This window comes from Rhamphochromis longiceps, linkage group LG3, assembly GCF_057381845.1.
Source record: "Rhamphochromis longiceps isolate RC_006_pf linkage group LG3, R_longiceps_female_GT1.1, whole genome shotgun sequence".
In the NCBI taxonomy this organism is placed as follows: Eukaryota; Metazoa; Chordata; class Actinopteri; order Cichliformes; family Cichlidae; genus Rhamphochromis; species Rhamphochromis longiceps.
In genome coordinates this window covers 12,839,184-12,863,643 of record NC_140559.1, presented here as the reverse complement: position 1 = coordinate 12,863,643, position 24,460 = coordinate 12,839,184, and the positions used below count along the sequence as shown (strand labels likewise).

Below are 24,460 nucleotides of genomic sequence, written 5' to 3'. Positions count from 1 at the left end.
ATTTAAAGACAAATTAATATTTCCTCTATATGATATGCTGGTGGAAAGCTATGATTCAAAAGAACTTCCCCCCTCCTTGCGTAATGCACTTATATCGGTATTCCCTAAACCTGGGAAACCGCCTACAAAATGTGAATCTTATAGACCAATCTCACTAATAAACTCGGACACCAAGATAATAAGCAAAGTATTGGCAAACAGACTTGAACGGTACCTCCATCTTCTTGTTGATAATGACCAAAATGGGTTTGTAAAAGGCCGACAAACACAGCATGGGATTCGCAGAGTACTAAATGTACTTTACACAAACTCAGAACAACTAGATATGGCTCTGCTTTCCTTAGACGCAGAAAAAGCTTTCGATAGGGTCGAACATAACTATCTCTATGAGGTACTATCTCAATTCGGCTTTGGCAATTACTTTATGACCTGGGTTAAAATATTATATAATAAACCTGTAGCCTCAGTTAGAACCAACAATATTATATCTAGACCATTCTATCTAGGTAGAGGTACACGTCAAGGCTGTCCCCTTTCGCCTCTTCTTTTCGTCCTAGCAATAGAACCATTGGCTATTGCGATAAGGAACAATCAAAACATCTCTGGCATTAGAACAAATAATATTGAGTCCAAAATTGGATTATTCGCGGATGATATTATTTTAATGCTGTCTAAATTAAAGAGTTCAATTCCTCAGCTACTTAAAACAATTAACTTATCTCCGGTTATAAAATTAATGAATCCAAATCGGCCATCCTCTTTTTTAATCACTCTGAAAGAATTAAACCACCTATTCAAACAACGTTTCAAATCGCCAGAGACAGTCTTTCCTACCTAGGTATAAAAATTACTCCAAAAATTAACGATTTGATAAACGCAAATTACTCTCCTATTATCAAATCTGTTACTGGCTTAATCAACAGATGGTCTACACTACCAATCTCGATGATTAGACGCGTAAATATTCTCAAAATGAACATTCTTCCAAAATTTCTATACCTCTTTCGAGTCATTCCTCTCAGCCCTCCAGATGACTTTTTCACAAAGGCAAAAACAATATTCAGTAAATTCATTTGGAATAACAGACGAGCTAGACTGCGTCTCTCGCTACTATATCTCCCGTATGATAGAGGAGGTCTCTGTGTTCCAAACCTCAAATGGTACTACTGGGCTGCCCAACTCTCTGCCGCCTCATGCTGGTTTTCAACAACTACCTTACCCTGGGTAAATTTAGAAAGGTCAAGTACTACCCCCTTACCACTCAGCACTTATTTGTACTCTGCAAAATATAAAGATCTGATGAAAGATACATCAAACCTCTTTGTTAAAAATACCATTCGTGTGTGGTTTGAAACACTCAAGTTTAAAAATGAAATACCAGTACTATCCCAATTTTCACCTATCTGGGGCAATAAGGCCTTTAAACCCGGTTGGAAAGATTTGGGTTTTAAACTATGGGCAGACAGAGGCCTGTACAAAGTCGCAGATCTATTTGACAAGGACACCTTAATATGTTTCAAGGGCTTGACACAGAAATTTGACATTCCAACCAAACATTTCTTTAAATTTCTTCAAATCAGAAGCTTCATTTCAAAAACTCAAAAATCTCTAACATTGCCCACGCTAAACTCATTAGAAGATATAGCAATAAACCATCGGCTGAAGAAGGGTTTAATTTCTCGCTTCTACAATAACCTTAGAGACGGCTCCCAAATATCCTCAGAAAAAGAAAGACGTGCATGGTGTCAAGACTTAGAGTGTAGTATAACTATAGAGGAATGGCAAAAAGCTTGTTTGAAAGCCCAAACACAATCTATAAACACTCAATTTAAACTAATCCAATACAAATGGTTAATGAGAACATATATTACCCCAACATTACTAAATAAATTTGATCCCAAAACTCCGGACATATGTGTTAAATGTGGGGAAAAAGGCACACTGATACACTGCCTGTGGAACTGCTCAGAAATTCAAAAGTTTTGGAAAGAAGTTTTAGAAATAATTGCACATATTACAAGTGTCAAATTGGATCCATGTCCTAAAATATGCATCCTAGGAATTTTCCCTGCTGAAATTCAGCTGAGCAAAACTAACCAAAAAACCACAACCTTCTGCCTATTACAGGCGAAATACAGTATAGCCAAATCATGGAGATCCACTAGCAGACCACACTTGAGAACTTGGTTATCGACACTGTCAAAATCCCTTGCTCTGGAGAAACTTACATCTATGATAAAGGGTAAACATGCTTCCTTTAAAAAAATGTGGGGAAATTATTTGTTATTTTTGGAAGGTGAGGAAATGATTGACAATGTATAGAACTGATGATTCTATCCATTTAACCTGTATGGAGAAGCAGCGCCGTAGCTGCTAAAGAAAACCTGGGGAACCTGCGAATGCTGATCTACTAAATAGAAGGACAGGAGAAGGGATGTGAAATTAAATGGATTGGAAACTGAAGAGGATGCAGTTTACCATTACAACGACTAATCTGGACGCCTCTCTAACTAACATGATATTCTTGGATTAAACTCCAGCCCGAAACCCTGGAACAAAGCACTTAAACCTAATGTCTCAATATGTTGTACCTGCTTGATTTTCTTCTCTCTGGAGCACCATCTGTAAACCCTTTTTTTAAATTTTATTTATTTATTTATTTCTTGTCGTTGTTGGGGTTATCTTGGGTTGTATACATTTTTCTGAATTATTATATGTATGATTTTCATGGGAGAGTATATATAATATATCCTTATGTCCTCCTAACATTAATTATTTACGATGTATAGAAATTATTATTACATATTCAGTTTTGGTTTTTTTTGTTTGTTTTTTTTTCTTTTTATGGTTGATGGAAAAGCAATAAAGAATAATTTTTTAAAATAAAAAAAAATGACCACAACCTCTTTGCATCAGAGTCAGGCAAATAATTGGACAGAACTTGAACACCAAAACACCACAACCTTGATGCCCAGTCGTCTTCAAACTGTTTTGGAAAGAAGAGGAGCTGCAACACCATGGTAAACATGGTGTTTGTCCCAGCAATTTGAGACCTGCAGCAAGCATCACAATTGAAAATTAGCTCATTTTGTGCAGAAAATTGTAAATATCTTACTTTAAACATCTGTTCTGTTATTTAAGTTCTGTCATGAGTGAAATATTTTCTTATGTGAGTTGAAAGTCTTGATTTTGCTAATTTTATTTATATTTTAAAGAACTCACACACAGATGAAGCACTAAATTAGCCTTCTTATTTGGTATTTTTATCAGCTATCAGAAGAAAAAAAATATCACTTGACCTCACCTGACAGTTTGCAGTGCACAGTCTGGCCTCTCTAGTCCAGCCAACAAAGGCTTTGCTCCTAAATCCTTCAAGTCATTGTTACTCAGGTCCAATTCCATCAGAGTGGAGTTCTGGAAGCCGAGAACTGAGGACAGAGCATCACAGCTTCTCTCTAAGATGTTACAGCCACTCAGCCTGAATAATTATGAACAAAAATACAAAGTCTATCAAAGTGCTCAAATACATTTTTGTACAGTGAGGAGTTGCTAGTGTGCATGTTATTTTATGTTGTTCCAAGATGGGTATTAGTCATGATTACTCTGTGTGGAAAAGGGTACAAATATTGCAAATTACTGTGACTTGGACTGAAGTGGTCAGAATATAAAACATAACAACATATGATTGATGTTTGTCTAGTTGGCTAAAATTAAACTTGATTGTTAGCTGACCAGAGTTTTTCTAGTTTGCAGTGTTGGCTCTTCATTCCAGTAGAAAGAAGTTTCACGCCAGAATCCCGCAGGTTGTTGTTACTCAGGTCCAGCTCACTCAGATTAGACAACTGTTTTCTGAGAACTGAGGACAGAGCTTCACAGCTTTTCTCTGAGAGGTTACAGCCACTTATACTGAAATAATTATGAAAAAGGAGACAAGGCTGGTGTTAATGTTTTTTTTCTAGATGCAGTGAGGAGTTACTCATTATTTAGTTAGTCCACCCAGGTTGACTGGATGGAATTATTACATCTTTATAGTCATTTGGAATAAGTAAATAACAAACAAAAAAATAAGTTGCTTTGATGTCAATTGAAATCCCCAAAATACGGATATCCAAAATATGGAAAATATAATTTAACACAGAGTATCCCTTAATCTCACCTGAGTTTTACCAGTGTACAATGTTGACTCTTCAATCTAGCAAACATAATTTTCACTCCTGAATCCTGCAAGTCATTGTTGCTCAGGTCTAGCTCTTTCAGACTAGGCGGCTGGCAGTCGATAACTGTGTACAAAGTTTCACAGCTTTTCTCAGAGAGGTCACAACCACTCAGTCTGAAAATGGTGAGTAAGAAAGACAGATACATTGGTTTTAAAGTAAGTCCATGGACAAACACAATATTTGTTTTGAATATTTCATCATTGATTAAAATCCCATTGCTTAATGTTAAACAAGTCACCTAATTAGCTTCAATTCTTTTTGGTTTGTACTGTCATTTGAAAAGAAAAGAAAAAACATTTTATCACTTGATCTGACCGGAGGCTTTCCAGCTTAACGTGAGGACTCTTCATTCCACCACACAGAAGCTTAACTCCTGAATCCTGCAAGTTGTTGTTGCTCAGGTCCACCTCTCTCAGATTACAAGACTGGGAGCTGAGAACTGAGGACAGAGCTTCGCAGCTTCTCTCTGAGAGGTTACAGCTACTTAGTCTGAAAATTTATGAAAAAGAACAAAAACACACAGTCTTCCCTTTTAGTCTTCATTTGATTTGTATTGTTTTTCCCTGCTCCTGTTTGCAGAAACCACACCATGTGCTACCTTCTTCTACCATCAAACTAAATGTAAAAAAAAAGGTATTTTACAACACTGGAGTACAATCCAGCCTTAACCTGACATACACCTTTGTCTGAAGGGCATCTTGTATGACATGACCATGCTTTAGAGATTCACAGAATTATATTTTTAAAAAGTAAACATATGAGCAGATATTTACTTACAGAGCTTTGTTCGAGGCTTTGACCACTGGCAGCAGCCTCAGAAGAGTCTCCTCTGAAGCAGAGTATTTCTTCAGGTCAAACACATCCAAATCTTTTTCTGATGACAGTAAGATGAAGACCAGAGCTGACCACTGAGAAGGAGACAGTTTATCTGTGGAGAGATTTCCTGATCTCAGGGACTGTTGGATCTCCTCAATTAGAGAACAATCATTCAGTTCATTCAGGCAGTGGAACAGATTGATGCTTTTTTCTAAGGACAGATTATTTTTGATCTTCTTCTTGATATACTTGACTGTTTTCTGATTGTTCCGTGAGCAACATCCCGTCCATGTCATAAGGTCTCGTAGGAGAGATTTATTGGCCTGCACGGAAAGACCCAGGAGGAAGCGAAGGAAGAGGTCCAGGTGCCCATTTGGACTCTCTAAGGCCTTATCCACAGCACTCCTGTGGAGATATTTTGAATTATTTTTCTCCCTAAATAATTTAGACCACTTGGATGCTGTTTGTTTGTCTTCTACCAGGTTGATGCCAGAGTTAATGAAGGTTAGGTTGACATAAAGAGCAGCCAGAAACTCCTGAACACTCAGATGGATGAAACAGAACACTTTGTTCTGATACAGTCCTCTCTCCTCTTTCAAGATCTGTGTGAACACTCCTGAGTACATTGAGGCTTCTCTGTTAGCGATACCACACTCTGTCAGGTCTGATTCATAGAAGATCAGGTTTCCTTTCTGCAGCTGATCAAAAGCCAGTTTTCCCAGAGATTCAATCATCTTCCTGCTCTCTGGACTCCAGTGTGGATCTGTCTCAGCTCCCCCATCATACTTGACATTCTTCACTTTGGCCTGCACCACCAGGAAGTGGGTATACATCTCAGTTAGGGTCCTGGGCAGCTGGCCTCCCTCTCTGATTTGCAGCGCATCCTCCAGAACTGTAGCAGTGATCCAGCAGAAGACTGGGATGTGGCACATGATGTGGAGGCTTCGTGATGTCTTGATGTGGGAGATGATCCTGCTGGCCTGCTCCTCATCTCTGAATCTCTTCCTGAAGTACTCCTCCTTCTGTGAGTCAGTGAACCCTCTGATCTCTGTCACTCTGCCAACACACCCAGGAGGGATTTGATTAGCTGCTGCAGGTCGTGTGGTTATCCAGAGGCGAGCAGAGGGAAGCAGTTTCCCCCTGATGAGGTTTATCAGCAGCACATCCACTGAAGTGGATTTTCTAGGGTCAGTTAGGATTGTAGTTTTGTGGAAGTCCAGAGGAAGTCGACACTCATCCAGACCATCAAAGATGAACACAACCTGGAAGTCTTCAAAGCTGAAGATTCCTGCTTCTTTGGTTTCAGTAAAGAAGTGATGAACAAGTTCCACCAAGCTGAACTTTTCCTCTTTCAGCACATTCAGCTCTCTGAAACTGAATGGAAATATTAACTGGATTTCCTGGTTGGCTTTGTCTTCAGCCCAGTCCAGGGTGTATTTTTGTGTTAAGAATGTTTTCCCAATGCCAGCCACACCTTTTGTCAGGACTCTTCTGATTGTTCTTTTTCTTCCAGGTGAGGCTTTAAAGATGTCTTCTTGTCTGATTGTTGTTTCTGGTCTGTCTGGTTTCCTGTACGCACTTTCAATCTGTCTGACCTCATGTTCATTATTGACCTCTGTAGTCCCTCCCTCTGTGATGTAGAGCTCTGTGTAGATCTGATTCAGAAGAGTTGGGTCTCCTGCTTTAGCAATCCCCTCAAACACACACTGGTACACATTCCGTAGATTAGCCTTGAGTTGGGGTTGACATTTTTGAAGAGTCTCTGAAAAAATCGACAGGCTAACATGGTATTGTCTATTTGTTATAAACGGACTATATATACATACACATATATACATACATATACATACACACATATATACATACATATACATACACACATATATATATATATATATATATATATATATATATATATATATATATATACATACATATATATATATATATATATATATATATATATATATATATATATATATATATATATACATACATACATATACATACATACATATATATATATATATATATATATATATATATATATATATATATATATACATACATACATACATACATACATACATACATATACATATATATAGGCTAGAATGTATATACATATATATATATATATGTATATATATATATACATATATATATATATACACACATATATATATATATATATATATATATATATATATATATATATATATATATATATATACACTCAACAAAAATATAAACGCAACACCTTTGTTACTGCTCCCATTCCCTATGGGATGGACGTAGAGACCTAAAATTCATTCCAGATACACAATATAACCATCCCTCCCAAACAGTGGTCACAAATCAGTCCAAATGTGTGGTAGTGGGCACATCTGCCATATTGAGATAATCCATCCCACCTCACAGGTGTGCCACATCAGGATGCTGATCTGACATCATGAGTAGTGCACAGGTGTACCTCAGACTGCCCACAACAAAAGGCCACCCTGGAATGTGCAGTTTTTTGCGCTATTGGGGGTCTGGGGACCCAGAACCGGTCAGTATCTGGTGTGACCACCATTTGCCTCATGCAGTGCAACACATCGTCGCATGGAGTCTATCAGATTGTCAATTGTGGCCTGTGGAATGTTGGTCCACTCCACTTCAATGGCTGTGCGAGGTTGTTGGATATTCGTGGGAACTGGTACACACTGTCGTATACGCCGGTCAAGCACATCCCAAACATGCTCAATGGGTGACATGTCCGGTGAGTATGCTGGCCATGCAAGAACTGGGACATTCTAAGCTGCCATCTGCCCTGAACAATGTGAACCATGATTCATCCGTGAAGCGCACACCTCTCCAACGTGCCAGACGCCATCGAATGTGAGCATTTGCCCACACAAGTCTGTTACGGCGACGAGCTGGAGTCAGGTCAAGACCCCGATGAGGACGACGGGCATGCAGTTGAGCGTCCCTGAGACGGTTTCTGACAGTTTTTGCAGAAATTGTTTGGTTGTGCAAACCAATTGTTCCAGCAGCTGTCTGGGTGGCTGGTCTCAGACGATCTTGGAGGTGAACCTGCTGGATGTGGAGGTCCTGGGCTGGTGTGGTTACACGAGGTCTGCGGTTGTGAGGCCGGTTGGATGTGCTGCCATATTCTCTGAAACGCCTGTGGAGACGGCTTATGGTTGAGAAATGAACATTCAATGCACGGGCGACAGATCTGGTTGACATTCCTGCTGTCAGCATGCCAGTTGCACGCTCCCTCATTGCTTGTGGCATCTGTGGCATTTTGCTGTGAGACAAAACTGCACATTCCAGGGTGGCCTTTTGTTGTGGGCAGTCTGAGGTACACCTGTGCACTACTCATGATGTCAGATCAGCATCCTGATGTGGCACACCTGTGAGGTGGGATGGATTATCTCAATATGGCAGATGTGCCCACTACCACACATTTGGACTGATTTGTGACCACTGTTTGGGAGGGATGGTTATATTGTGTATCTGGAATGAATTTTAGGTCTCTACGTCCATCCCATGGGGAATGGGAGCAGTAACAAAGGTGTTGCGTTTATATTTTTGTTGAGTGTATATATATATATACATTCTAGCCTCCTTCTCCATGGAGGGTACTGCCCCTTGTGGCTGTTCAACTTGTAGCCAAGCATCTCACTGATCACTGCTGCCGTATTGTAGATCAGCTTGTTAGTGTCGGTAATCGTGGTTGTAGGTATTGTCCGTAGTGCTGCATTAACATCATCTAGCAGACCTTCTGAGGGTACTTCACGTAATCTTGGTAACCGGCTACGGGGGATCCAGGTTTCAAGCTTGGCCATGATCCTATTTTTCAGGTCAGTTCCTCTCGCACTCAACGATCCTTCTCCTATCGCACTTGGGGCTATGTACCCAATCTCGGGTGGGGGTGATGATATCTCCCCCCTGACCTGGCGTCCTGACCCCTCCTTGCCGTAGCATTTGTGTTGTACCTCGTCAATCTCTAGCTGTGAGAGCAGTCCCTTCTTTCGAATGTTGGAACACTGAGCTACTAGTTGTTTCGCCGTCATTGTGGATGTTGGGTATCGAAGAATCCATAGGTCCGTCATCCTATTCATCATATATATGTATATATATATATATATATATATATATATATATATATATATATATATATATATATATATATATATATATATATATATATATATATAAAAAAACACCCAGCACGCCCATGCGGGCGGTTTATCCTTCAAGCTCGGGTCCTCTACCAGAGGCCTGGGAGCTTGAGGGTCCTGCGCAGTATCTTAGCTGTTCCCAGGACTGCGCTCTTCTGGACAGAGATCTCCGATGTTGTTCCCGGGATCTGCTGGAGCCACTCGCCTAGCTTGGGAGTCACCGCACCTAGTGCTCCGATTACCACGGGGACCACCGTTACCTTCACCCTCCACATCCTCTCGAGCTCTTCTCTGAGCCCTTGGTATTTCTCCAGCTTCTCGTGTTCCTTCTTCCTGATATTGCTGTCATTCGGAACAGCTACATCGATCACTACGGCCGTCTTCTTCTGTTTGTCTACCACCACTATGTCCGGTTGGTTAGCCACCACCATTTTGTCCGTCTGTATCTGGAAGTCCCACAGGATCTTAGCTCGGTCATTCTCCACCACCCTTGGGGGCATCTCCCATTTTGACCTCGGGACTTCCAGGTTATACTCGGCACAGATGTTCCTGTACACTATGCCGGCCACTTGGTTATGGCGTTCCATGTATGCCTTGCCTGCTAGCATCTTGCACCCTGCTGTTATGTGCTGGATTGTCTCTGGGGCATCTTTACACAGCCTGCACCTGGGGTCTTGCCTGGTGTGATAGACCCCAGCCTCTATGGATCTTGTGCTCAGAGCTTGTTCTTGTGCTGCCATGATTAGTGCCTCAGTGCTGTCTTTCAGTCCAGCTTTGTCCAGCCACTGGTAGGATTTCTGGATATCAGCCACCTCCTCTATCTGCCGGTGGTACATACCGTGCAAGGGCCTGTCCTTCCATGATGGTTCCTCGTCTCCCTCCTCTTTCTTGGGTTTCTGTTGCCTGAGGTATTCACTGAGCACTCGGTCAGTTGGGGCCATCTTCCCAATGTATTCTTGGATGTTCGTTGTCTCATCCTGGACTGTGGTGCTGACACTCACCAGTCCCCGGCCCCCTTCCTTCCGCTTAGCGTACAGCCTCAGGGTGCTGGACTTGGGGTGAAACCCTCCATGCATGGTAAGGAGCTTTCTTGTCTTTATGTCAGTGGCTTCTATCTCCTCCTTTGGCCAGCCTATTACCCCAGCAGGGTACCTGAGCACGGGCAGGGCGTACGTGTTGATGGCCCGGATCTTGTTCTTACCATTCAGCTGACTCCTCAGGACTTGCCTGACCCTCTGCAGGTACTTGGTGGTTGCAGCTTTTCTAGCGGCCTCTTCATGGTTCCCATTCGCCTGTGGGATCCCCAGGTACTTGTAACTGTCCTCTATGTCTGCAATGTTGCCTTTTGGTAGTTCAATCCCCTCAGTTCTGACTACCTTCCCTCTCTTTGATACCATCCGACTACACTTCTCCAGTCCGAACGACATTCCAATGTCATTGCTGTATAGCCTGGTAGTGTGGATCAGTGAATCGATGTCTCGTTCACTCTTGGCATACAGCTTGATGTCATCCATGTACAGGAGGTGGCTGACAACTGCTCCGTTCCGTAGTCGGTATCCGTAGCCAGTCTTGTTAATGATCTCACTGAGGGGGTTCAGGCCTATGCAGAACAGCAGTGGGGACAGAGCATCTCCCTGGTAGATCCCGCACTTGATGGTGACTTGTGCTATGGGCTTGGAGTTGGTCTCTAGTGTTGTACGCCACATCCCCATTGAGTTCCTGATGAAGGTTCTTAGGGTCCCATTGATCTTGTACAATTCTAGGCATTCCAGTATCCAGCTGTGGGGCATTGAGTCATAGGCCTTCTTGTAATCAATCCAGGCAGTGCACAGGTTGGTCAGTCTGGTCTTGCAGTCTCGGCTGATTGTTCTGTCTACCAGTAGCTGGTGTTTTGCGCCTCTGGTATTCTTGCCAATTCCTTTCTGTGTCCCGCTCATGTATTGACCCATGTGCCTGTTCATCTTAGCCGATATATATATATATATATATATATATATATACATACACATACATATAGCCACTGGATATCCTACCAGTGGCTGGACAAAGCTGGACTGAAAGACAGCACAGAGGCACTAATCATGGCAGCACAAGAACAAGCTCTGAGTACAAGATCCATAGAGGCTGGGGTCTATCACACCAGGCAAGACCCCAGGTGCAGGCTGCGTAAAGATGCCCCAGAGACAATCCAGCACATAACAGCAGGGTGCAAGATGCTAGCAGGCAAGGCATACATGGAACGCCATAACCAGGTGGCCGGCATAGTGTACAGGAACATCTGTGTATAACCTGGAAGTCACGAGGTCAAAATGGGAGATGCCCCCAAGGGTGGTGGAGAATGACCGAGCTAAGATCCTGTGGGACTTCCAGATACAGACGGACAAAATGGTGGTGGCTAACCAACCGGACATAGTGGTGGTAGACAAACAGAAGAAGACGGCCGTAGTGATCGATGTAGCGGTTCCGAATGACAGCAATATCAGGAAGAAGGAACACGAGAAGCTGGAGAAATACCAAGGGCTCAGAGAAGAGCTCGAGAGGATGTGGAGGGTGAAGGTAACGGTGGTCCCCGTGGTAATCGGAGCACTAGGTGCGGTGACTCCCAAGCTAGGCGAGTGGCTCCAGCAGATCCCGGGAATAACATCGGAGATCTCTGTCCAGAAGAGCGCAGTCCTGGGAACAGCTAAGATACTGCGCAGGACCCTCAAGCTCCCAGGCCTCTGGCAGAGGACCCAAGCTTGAAGGATAAACCACCCGCAGGGGCGTGCTGGGTGTTTTTATATATATATATATATATATATATATATATATATATATATATATATATATATATATATATATATATATATATATGTGTGTGTGTATATATATATATATATATATATATATATATATATATATATATATGTATATATATATATATTTACTGTATCTACAGGAATTTGCTAGCTTAACATGGTATTAGCTTAGTTCTTAATTGAAAGACTGGCAGTATGACAGCAGCAAGTGACACCAACACTTTTCTGCTCAGTTAGTCACACCTCAGTTAGTCAGTTGTATTCCCGAGGCCAGAGGAGGTGACATTTAAGTAAATCTGAAAATGTTGGCTCAGGATAACCATAAATTAGGTAAAAAATTTACATTGACAGTAATGGGCGATCGTGGCTCAAGAGTTGGGAGTTCGCCTTGTAATCGGAAGGTTGCTGGTTCGAGCCCTGGCTTGGACAGTCTCGGTCGTTGTGTCTTTGGGCAAGACACTTCACCCGTTGCCTACTGGTGGTGGTCAGAGGGCCAGTGTCCGGCAGCCTCACCTCTGTCAGTGCGCCCCAGGGTGGCTATGGCTACAATGTAGCTTGCCATCACCAGTGTGTGAATGGGTGGATGACTGGTTGTGTAAAGCGCTTTGGGGTCCTTAGGGACTAGAAAAGCGCTATACAAATACAGGCCATTTACCATTTAATGACACCCGGATTAAATCAACACCAGCAAGTAATACTGTCAGAATTAACAAAGCGCTGGTTGATCAAGAGTGGCAGCAATCTGATCTTGTGGAGGGAAATGTTGTTTGGTAGTGGAGTGAGTAACCAAATGCAGGTCTCAGCAGGCATAAGTCAAACTTAAAACACAGCTTACCCAGCTAACACAGCTAACAAGTAACCAAACATGGCAAAGAAAAACCAGACACCGGTGACTCAAGTTAGCAACTTGGGAAACAAAACTGAACACAATACATACAGGACAAGAGACAGAATAACCAGTATAAAACACAAAACTGACACACCAAAGTAAAATTATAATGTAAAAACTGGTTGAGAAAGGCAATTCTTATTGGTTGTGCTTGTATCTCATGCTCAGTGGTGCAGTGAAACTACACCAACACCCTTTGTGCAGGTTTTTGCACTAAGGGTGTTGGTGTAGCTTAATTTTAGCTGATGCTGACTCTCAGAGAGAAGCTGACCTTGCAAAATAAAAAATACATACTGGGACGACGGAGACACCACACGAAAACAAGCAAAACGTTTTTGCATTAAAAACATTTCCTAAGAGTATTTAACTCTTACCTTCTGATGAAAGTAATGAAGGTGCCTGAACTGAGGGATTTCCTGTTGGATGAAAGAACATTTTGAATCATGGCCTCTTAAAAGTGATTTATTAATTAGATTAGATAGTAATTTATTAATACCTTGAGTGGGTTCCTCCGAGAAACTCAGTATAATGTTGTGCCTGCATATTGCATTACTGTGTTGAGTGTCTCTTTTCTCAGACTGACCTTGACTCATCATCTCTAAAATGGATGTCGCCAATTCTATCACATGGTCAGTAGTATATGTCTGCACCATCAAATCTATAGTTTCCAGTCTGTTTGCTTTCTCCAGATGGCACTTCCGAATGGTAGTGAAATCACCTACAGGTACATTCTGTAGGTACCAGTGGAAATGTTTCAGCTCCTCTTCTCCCAGATTCTGCAGCATATACAACAGCTGCTCATGTACAGACCGTTCCATATTGCATCTATAGACACATTAAAAACATCAATGCAGAGACAATGTAATCTTTTACTAATGTACATTTACAAAGAAATATGTAATATTTCTTACTTTTTTGAGAAGGTTATGTATGTGTGGTTGTTTAGGACTACAGTGAATAGGGGGGTGCTTGTTCCACAAACTGCGGTTACAGTACTTTTGCATATAAAAGAAAATCTGTTACATTTCAGGTCTTGTCAATGATTTCACAAAACACTGAAAAACCCTATCAACATGAGATCCTTGGGCAAGATACTAACCCCAAATTGCTTTCCGATGCATCCATCGGAGTGTGAATGTTAGTCAGAAAGCACTAAGAAAAATGTGCTTGTGTCAATGGGCACAAGTTATATAACACGCTTTGAGTGCTCAGAAAAGCGCTATATAAGAACTAGTGCATTTACCATTGGAATCTGGTGACTTCTGGTTAGGCCAGATGGAACAGACCCATCATAACTTTACATATGAAAACAGATTTTTTGGTTATCGTAACATTAGATAAAATAAAGACTTAATAGATTTAGTGAGTGAAAAAGAAACAGTCAGCAGCCTACACCTATTGCAGCATAACTAAAGGGAGGATTCAGGGTCACCTGGTCCAGCCCTAACTATATGCTTTAGCAAAAAGGAAAGTTTGAAGCCTAATCTTAAAAGTAGAGATAGTGTCTGTCTCCTGAATCCAAACTGGAAGCTGGTTCCACAGAAGAGGGGCCTGAAAACTGAAGGCTCTGCCTCCCATTCTACTTTTAAATACTCTAGGAACAACAAGTAGGCCTGCAGTGTAAAAGCGAAGTGCTCTAATAGGCTGATATGGTGGTGACTGTGCTGAAGAGGAAGCGTGTGTGTGGATTACGCCCTCTCTCTGGAGCCCCTTCCAACTCACTGCACATATATGTAGCACTGAGTTGTTCCCTGTTGTAAATAAACTGTCTTCTTTTGATTGCAAAGAACTCTGTCTGCACGTGAGTCCATCCAGTAGCCATGACACTAAAATTAAGTTATTGACTTGTTGAATGCTTTGACATAACTTGTTTTGGTTAATTATTCAGTTTTGTTTACCAAGCGTTATTTTGCGATCTTATTAGACAAACATGATGCTCGTTCGGTTAGCTTGCTAGATCTGGAGACTTGGAGCTGTTTCTTTGGTGAGAAAAGTAACAGTTGCAGTTGCTAAACATGCTGAAATGCTTGGTCACCATTGTTGTTATAATTTTGTACCAAGTCAGCTGCCTTAAACGAACAGTATGGATTAAATCCTTTAGTTTCATGAGTGGTGGGGACGAGATTACGATTTATTACAATTATTACAAGTAAAGAAAAGTGGAAGCAATTAAAAAAAATCCCTAAAAGTCTGCTGTGGTGGAAGATTCTAAAATAAAATTGCTTCTGTCAGATTCAGAAGTGTTTTCATTAAAATGTAAACATTAGGGACAACGTCTGATTTAACAGCATGTTCAGGACATAAATATAGAAGTTGTATTTTAATTTTATAACAAGTTCAGCTATTAAAGTGCAGAGCAGAAAATGGGGAAATGTTCAAATGGAGCAGACAAACTTAAAGAGAACAGAGAAGAAAATTCAAGGATCTCAAACCTTTAAAGAACGAAGTGCCTCTAATGTCTGAGTGTAAAGATTAATTCAAAAAGAGCCCTGCTGCTGCTCTTATTCCAGATTTATACTCACATGTGCTAAAAGACGGAAGACAGCAGCCTCGTTGGTCCAGCTGTGAGTCCGTCGCCGTGAACTATGGAATGGCAAATTTGTGCTTTTTGTGCTGGAACTAAGCTGCATACAGCTGATGTTAGCCAGGAAAGCATTACCTTGACGTGGAGCTTCAGACAAACACGATAATTTCAGGTCAGGAAAGAGAATTGAAATTTTAATGAGGAACCAAACACTGAAGAGGCATTTATAGGGAAATTAGAATTGAGCAAAAGCAGAAATGGATCTGTGTGGATCAGCTGCACTTTGACAGAAACTTTTATACCGAGAATATTTCCTACATATTTTAGACATGAAGCAAAAATGTATTTGATTTCTTACATGTTCATGGACGGATGGACGTGTTTAAACTGCTTCAATGTCCCATGTCTTCTATTTAAGTATGTCTGTCTGTGCTGATTTGTCGCCCTCTCGAGGTCAAAACACAAAGTGCATGATGTCAGAGGTCAAAGGTCAGAGCTCCTGTCGGTCTGAGGGCGGCCTCATGCTGGAGAAGGATGAAGGAGTCTGACCTGAGCCAGTGTTTGACATGAACACATCAGCACTGCTGTCAGTGAGCCTAACGACAGCCGTTAGCATCATTTTAGTGTTTCAGTCATTTAAAAACACTTCCTGTCACTGTGGAGGTTAATAACCATAACCATTTTAGTCTCTTTGCATCTTTAAATGCAAATCCATCCAGACTGTAGCAGAGCAAAAGAAGGTGGAAGCTGTTCTATGATGTTCCTGTTTCCAGCTCAGACGTGTTAAACGCTGCTGCTGTGCTACATTTGTCACTTCCTGCTTTCACTACCATCCATGTCAAAGTGCTGATGTCATCTTAACACTTTAACACTAAGTCTGACATTTATTCACTGTCATCACAAACACACACAGCTGGACTAGCACCCAGACAAAGGTCTGAAAAGCTGAAAATCAGCATTTGATTATTATTATTACATATCCTGTTTTTGTGGATGCACTTTTCTATCTGTCAGTGCTGAAGCAGACGTCACTGATCACATGACTCTGAGGGATGTTTCCAGTACCTTGCTGAGTCTGAGCCATGAAGATTTAAGGCTCAGCTCTGAAGGCAAAGCAGGTCTGAGCCTATGTTAGCAAGCTGTACCTAATAAAGTGGCAGCAAGGACTCAGTCAGTAATGATCAAAGCCAGCAGGGGGCAGCACAGAGAGGTGATGTCATAGAAGCAGGCTGACATCAGACTGGTCATATTCCACAATCTATACCTGAAATAATCACCAAACACACGGCAGAGCAGAAACATGTGGAAACATCTGGACCTCAGTCTCAGCCTCAGACCTGCTCCTCTGCTTCCTGTTTACAGCGCACACATCATGCTGTGTACTGAGAGTCATGTGGTCAAAGCGAGGACCTGGTACTCTGACAGAGAGCTAGCACAGTTATCCTAATGTGTGACATCACTTCTAACCAGAGAGCATTCAGCTTTCACAGCAGCCAACATCCTGTCACACTGAGCATGTGCAAACACAGCAGCCAACATCCTGTCACACTGAGCATGTGCAAACACAGCTCTCAGCTTCCATCACTCACAAGCTCCAGCCTCCACTTAAAAGCCCAGAACAAAGCTTGTGACCAACACAGCGCAGACAGAGGTGATGTTCACGCTCTGTTTCTGGGTGGGAAACTCAGCTGTGGGTGTGGCTGTTCCTCCCCTACAATCTCTGATGTCACAGCTGCTAAATTAGACTGAAGCCAGACTCAAACAGAAAACAGCCTCAAAGACTCAGAGAGAGCGCTGCTCCATCTCTAGACCCAAATATATGTTCCAACACCACGCTGCAATGCATCTTGGGATAGGGTGGGCCCACCTGTCCTTCAAATCCAGGGAGAAGGAGGACATGTTTGTGGGAGCCTGGGAGCCTGGGAGTCTGGACGGCCTTTGTGGCCTCGCTGTTATGTCATCAACCTTCAGAGGAAGCAGAGGCTGAATTCAAACACAGCCGCTGACTTCCTGTGTTCTGCTCTGACAGCTGCCATGTGTCACAGCCTGGATAATAAAGCCATCAAACTTCACTCAGCTCCAATAACACCATCAGTGTTTGATGTCCAGAGGATTAATCAGCTTTAACCATGATAGAAGCAGGAAGTTAAGATGAACCATGTTGTGCCTGAAGGACAAAGCTGAAACATACAGATGTGTACAGATGTGTCAAGCTTTGGACGTAAACACAGGTGGAAAATGAAGCAGCAGTCATGTTTGGAGGCTCACTGAAATCATCCCAGCTGACAGTAGAAAAGTTTGACTTTTAAAAGCAGCAAATGTATTTAATGAATCATTTTTAGAACTTCAAAGCTTCAAGTCTATATACAAGCTTTACATGAAATGAAGCAAATGCAAACTCAGCTATCATCTATACAAATACTTTAAAGTGTTTCCACTACAATCAGCTTCAGTTTTATGCAAGTTAGCATATGACAAATAAAACTGTCACAAAGTCAATATTGCAATTATATGTATTTTCACAGGACTGTAAAACTTGATTATTGGGCTTCATTTATGTACTGAACAGTTATTTAAGATTAGTTAGTAAATAACAATTAGCTTATGTTGTTCATGAGACCAAAATCATCTCACTTTGGTAATGTAAATATAATATGGCCAATATGAAAGTTATTATTACATTAATCGTTATTAGTTATTACAGCAGTGAACTTGAACTCTGTGTCGAATACTGAGCTTCAGTAAAGATTCAAGTTTTAGTTATTTATATTTCCTATCACCTTAAATCTTCACAGTCTCTGTTACGCCTTTTCCATTAGTACTTAGCTCGGCTCATCACAGCTCCACTTGGTTCTTATGGTTTAAGTGGAGGAGAGGAAGACAAGAGCGAGTGAGGGAACATGAGGTAGAGCACAGACATGACAGGCTGGGGAAACATGATGGAATAAAACACAAGGAGAGGAAACCAGGCACAAGGACTCACACAACTAAATAAATACAGAGGGCAAAGACACAAGGGAAAATATAATAAACCATACTGGACAGAATAACCTAGGAACCATAGAATACAAGTGAACTCAAAAATAATAGAGAATTATCAAAATTGCATGAAAATTCAAAACACTGCATCAAAATGGGGGACCATGATAGATATAGTGGGATTCATATTAGATTCTTTATGAGTGTGGGTTGTTGTTATTCAGCCTGGTTCTATGCACCTGTTTTTAGCTTTAACATGTCTGCACAGCACTGTGTAGGAGTGTTTATTACAAGCACACGAACAAGCTCTTGTTTCACTGTTTACAGAGAGGAAATCTGCTTCTGTGAATCAGCCTGCAGTACAGAAAGGAGTTCCAGCAGAACAGCTCATTCCTGTGGTCACAGTCAAAGGAATGTGTTGCTAAGCAGCAGTTATTATTCCATGTGTGGAGTTGTTGACTTTTCTTTCTGTGACTCCGCCCAGATTAAAGAGTGGACTTTGGATTTTCCTCTTTTTCTGTGACTGTTACTGTCAGGGGTGCAGACATTTGTTCACAAGTAAGAGAAATAAGACACTGCAGACCGACTCAGAGAGTTTTAAGACATGCGCATGGGTGTGTGCCTCTCAGCAAAATCACACACACTCAAGCGCAGGCTGGTTGCTTTATTTATAAGGCAAAATGGGTTACATAGTACTTCCTCTTTTAACAGAAAGGGGAAAGTTCAGACATTATCTCAGCTTATCTGACCTCTACACACAAACTAAAAATAAAAACATAGAAGTATATCATGCTTATCTGACATCACACACACTGGGTTAAAGAATACATCTTATATCATGACTTGTCAAACATCTCAGACACTGAAGTAAGGAATGCATTATGTTCTCCTTAACAATAAGCTTGGTTATGTGAAAATATATGAACACTCGATTATAAGGCACACTTGATTATACTTGATTTCATAAAAATCCTCTCACAGTTACACAAATGTGATCCTTCACCATCACTGACGGTTTTCAGATGTTCAGGAGTTTGTCTCATAGCAAAAAATATTACCTTTATCAGGTTCTGGGAAGATATTTTAAATATTCACTAAACTAACTTTTTTATTTTTGTCACAGTTTGAAGTTTAGGATTTATTCTGTTTGTAGTAATATTGACTCCTAATATTCACAGCTCTGCTCCACAAACACAACATATCATTCTTTGATTTCTGCGGTCAAATATTTTCTTCCAGGAGTGTCACTGCAGGGAATCAAACCTGGTCCTGCAGTTTGTTCCTCCTGACATGTATCTGAGTATAAATGCAGTCTGTGCTCATTAACTGAGGCTGTCCTGCTTCTAAGTTTGCCTGCTTTAATTTAAAGATGACATGAATCCATGTAAAGCTTTCAGTGAGAGTAAACACAGAGAATCAAAGCATCAACATGAAGAGTCTGAGAAACTGAATCAAGCACATGAACAAAGACTTCCTGACTCTGACTGAACACCTGAAGTCCAGTCTACAAGATGAGCTGTGAAGGTGACTGTGAGCCAGTAAAGATCCACTAAACTCTGCTGTGTTTGAAACAGCTGCAGGGTTTTCAGCCTGAGCTGAGTCGAATGAATGAAGCTGTGCGTGAGCTTTAAAAGAAGAAGCCCTGTTAGAGATGCTGCTCACTGACAGGAGAATTCACGTCAAATCAAAGGTTACTGAAGACACAACTCATTATAATGAAGCTTTCATCAAGCTGGGTATTATAGTATCTGGGGTCTTGCCAGTTTGATACAAAGATCCATTAATTCTTAAATCAACAGATTTAATGCAGACTAAACGTATTCTCTGTGTTTTTCTACTTTTAATAGAAAATCTTATGTGCTGCGTTCAATGAGTCCCTCCTCTCTGACTGTTACTGACACTCAGCACAGCCACCAACTGACTGTACTTAACTGCTGTGAGAAAAATAACAGAAAAAAATAGAAACGCAACAAACAAAGTGAATTTTGGGGGGCTGTGATTGTTCCTTAAAAAAAAAAGAAGAAAATTCAGTCCCTGGTGAGGGAGGCGGGCTCTAGCCCCTAGTGATGGGATTTCTGGCTCTTTTTAGAGAACCGGCTCTTTCGGCTCGGCTCACTAAAAAGAACCGGCTCTTCAGGTTTTGGTTGCTTTAATTAATTTATTATTAACAACAATATAAAATTATGCACAGAATGAATTACTAATGTAAAAAAAACGATTGTTTTATTTATATATGCTTATATATAAATATATGCAGTGGCCCCTAGAGACAAAGCACGTAAAAACTCAAAAACACATTTCTAGCATGAACTGAACTTCAAAGCAGAGCTACTAGATCACTTAAATTACACAATTGAAAGCATGTGTGTATTGTTTGTGTATTTATACACAGGCACTCATATATATTCAAATAATTTAAAAAATGTTCATTTTCCTGTTACTACCACACACCAAATCTGGTCGTTGGTACTTCCTGGCTTGTGTACCCACCAGGTAACAAAAGCTCAACACTGCCCCCTAGCATCCTGGAGCACTTCTGTTGTGTTTTGTACATGTTTTGTCCTAGTGGCCACCGTAAATATACTTTTATTTATTTACTCCACATAAAATGTAATAAATAAATCATATAATACAAAAACCAACTCTTCACATTTCAACTTTTAACTATTTAAATTTTCAGCTTTTTCCTTTTAAACAAATTTAAAGTGAAACAACACAAAACACTGCAAACCACAACACAATTAAATATAAATATGAAAAAATATGAAAACAAAAAGAAGATGCATATTCTCTGTCATATGGACCTGCATGAATAAACTTTCTGAATCCTTTATCATCTGCAGCGGAAAATAGTTGTGGATGATTACTGTACCTTTATATATTACTATACTATACTATACTATACTATATTATACCTTTCTAATGTGACGTTGTTGTCCCTGGCTCTCTTTCTCTCCCTCTGTCTCTGTTCCTGTGCTACTGCGAGTGTAACTACCGCCCCTCCTCCCCTTCCCAGCGTAAAGCACAAGGCTCACGTGCGGAGTGAAGCGGAAAAAACGTGCGAGAGAGAGAGAGAGGGTGAGAGAAAGAAAAAAAAACACGTCTCCCAATAAGGAGCCGGCTCACGTCGTTCACTTCAAAGAGTCAGATCTAAGAGCCGTTTCGTTCGTGACCGACACATCACTACTGGCCCCTCAGGCCCACCCACAAACAACTCTGGGTTTTTCCTTCTTTCCCAAACTTTTTCTCTCCTGATCTTTGTGTCTTTCCTGACGCTGATCGTCTCCATGTGAAAGTAAGTGAGGCAGTGTCTAAAGTTTTCCTGACTTACATCAGCTTTATTCAGCATTAGTTCTTCTGCGAAACAGCAGCAGAGTTACCTGATGGTCAGCAGCTGACACATTGAATGCGGAATGAAGTCGTCCAGAGAGCCGCTCCAGAGACTCTGAGCTCTGGTCTTTATACTCAGAGAAAGAGGTCACAGTTGGTTTCATAAGCTGTGTCCCAATCCAGCGACCGCACGCTCCGGAGTACGCGCAGTTCGCGTACTAGGTACAGCACGTACTAGGAAGTACGAGAAGTGCGGATGTGACAGCAGAGTGAAGCTGACCCCCCACCCACTTGAAACGTAAAGGCAAATAGGCGGAGCGGTTAGTGCTACTTTATTTTATAGGTCATTCAAATGTCACCATCCCCCCAGACTGCTCCAAAACAGACCAAAATGGTCTCCTTTTTTAGTGCTACGTTTGTGCAGATTTGTGCAGGTAAAATTAGTAGGGCAGGGACAGTTAGCAGGGCAGGGATAGCTCAGTAGGTAGCGTGGTCGCCCCATGATCGGAAGGTCGGGGGTTCGAATCCACTAAATGGCTATCCTGAGGTACCCTCACTGCTCCCCGAGAGGTTCACTGAGTGAGTGAGTCAAATGCAGAGAAAAACAAGTAGTTTCCCCACAGGGATCAATAAATATTAGCGTTTGTGCTGCTACGGTTTCTGAGATATTCTGTTATGGTATTACTGCTGAAAAATGTCTTTTTAAAATGACTTTGCGCTTTGTGTGTTCACTTGTTCAATAAAGTTTTGTTAAAAAAAACTTGTGTTATTCTATTTAATCAGCTAAATTTGTAATGAGTGTAATTTTTTTTTTATTTCAATTTCTTTACTTCAATCACTTTTCGTTCATAAACCTACGATGCAAATCTTGAGGATTTTTTTTAGAGTGGATTAAAAAAACTATTGAAAACTACATTTGAACATTTTACACTCCCATGAACACTTTTTGAGAAACGAACAAGCTAGCAGTCTTTTGCATCAAATGCACATTTTTTGGTAGAAATTAGTATTTATTGGCATTACTGTGTCTGAAGGATTCCTAGAACAGCGTGTTAAATCTGATTTCTGAACAAGGTAAGCTTACATTTAAAATACTGCAGTTTTAGTTACTGAGTTAATACATGATATAGCTAACTCTCTGGATCAAAGGGATTTTTTTTCAATGCTAAACATTTTACAGCAATTGCAAATTTGCAAATCGAAGAATACAACACGTGTTAATGGGTTAAACACTCAGACTCAAGTCAATAAAACTCACAAATTAAATAGCTCCATCGTAAAAACAAGAATTCAACAAAATATGAAAGTGTAGATTGGGGGAGGGGTATGGGCTCAAAATGTGGTCATAAATATTTTGTACTTGTAAAAAAGTTTGTATGTGTAAAAAAGATTTGTGAGTAGCCAGCAGTTCAGCGCAGGTTTTGAGGCAGGAGGGTGAAACACCATCTGGTCCGGGGGCTTTCCTGGGCTTCTGTTTCTGAAATAGAATCCAGGAATTTCCTTTCCAGGGTGGTGATCTGGTCAGCCAGCTCGCACAGTGCGTTGTTTGGCCTGAGGAGGGATGTAAACTCCGACCAGCATGAAGGAAGAAAACTCCCACGGTGAATAAAACGGTTTACATCCATCCATTCGCTTCCGCTTCTCCTTTTCAGGGTCACGGGGGGCGCTGGAGCCTATCCCAGCTGTCATAGGGTGAGAGGCGGGGTACACCCTGGACAGGTCGCCAGTCTGTCGCAGGGCCAACACACAGGGACAGACAACCATTAACACTCACATTCACTCGCACATTCACACCTAGTGACAATTTGGATTATCCAATTAACCTATCCCCACAAGCTGCATGTCTTTGGACGGCGGGAGGAAGCCGGAGTACCCGGAGGGAACCCACGCAAACACGGGGAGAACATGCAAACTCCACACAGAAAGACCCCGGCCTGATGGTGGAATTGAACTCAGGACCTTCTTGCTGTGCGGCAACAGTGCTAACCACCGTGCCTAAAACGGTTTACAATTGATGAAAAAAGTTTCCAAGTTTGGGATGCAGTGTTTCTGTAACACTGTGACATCAGTACACCAACCTCCATTAATGTAGAAGCAGACTCCACCACCCTTTGTTTTCCCTGAGAGCTTCGTTTCGCAGTCCACCCGGTGAAGTTGGAAGCCCGGCAGATTTAAGACAGCGTCTGGGACTCACTCACTGAACCAGGTTTCAGTGAAGCAGAGTTCAGCAGAGCCTGCAAAGTCCTTGTCAGTCCGGTTTAAGAGCAGTAATTCGTGGACTTTGTTTGGAAGAGAGCGGAGACGCCAACATAGTTTCATTAGCGCACCAGGGCGACTCCCCCGTCTACGTCTCCTCCAGGAGCCACAGAGAGCTGCTGCGCATCCAACTAAAATCTCCCAAAAACTTTCTGGGTTTGTGAAAAATGGATAAGAACTATTGTGACACGACTGCCTGATGTTTAGCAGTTGATCTCTGGAGAAAGTGATGTGTTCTGAGTAACCAAAAGCGTAGAAAATAAACAAAAACAAGAAAAGTGCAAGAGAGCGCAGTACCGAGGCTGCCATCCGTGGCACCATCTAGAAAGTTTCTTTCGTGGAGATACGGTGGCTTTCAAAAGTATTCGGCCCCCTTGAACTTTTCCACATTTTATCACATTACAGCCACAAACATGAATCAATTTTATTGGAATTCCACGTGAAAGACCAACACAAAGTGGTGCACACGTGAGAAGTGGAAC

General features: G+C 41.4%; 1 protein-coding gene across 2 annotated transcripts in view; it reads right to left on the bottom strand.

Annotated features, from left to right (window-relative positions):
• The window catches only part of LOC146672981 (uncharacterized), a 43,612-nt gene extending 29,905 nt beyond the window's left edge, over nt 1-13,707 (bottom strand). The window contains exons 1-3 of one of the 2 annotated variants that reach the window (XM_085401481.1): nt 13,479-13,707; nt 4,995-5,091; nt 4,533-4,706 (exon numbers count right to left, since the gene is read on the bottom strand). In XM_085401481.1, coding sequence (XP_085257607.1) covers nt 4,533-4,706; nt 4,995-5,091; nt 13,479-13,707 — 500 coding nt within the window. Of the gene's footprint in view, nt 1-3,304; nt 3,479-3,732; nt 3,907-4,532; nt 4,707-4,994; nt 5,092-13,478 lie in introns of those variants that run through there. The other variant, XM_085401480.1, reaches the window with a different exon arrangement.
• Between the last annotated feature and the right edge of the window lie 10,753 nt (nt 13,708-24,460).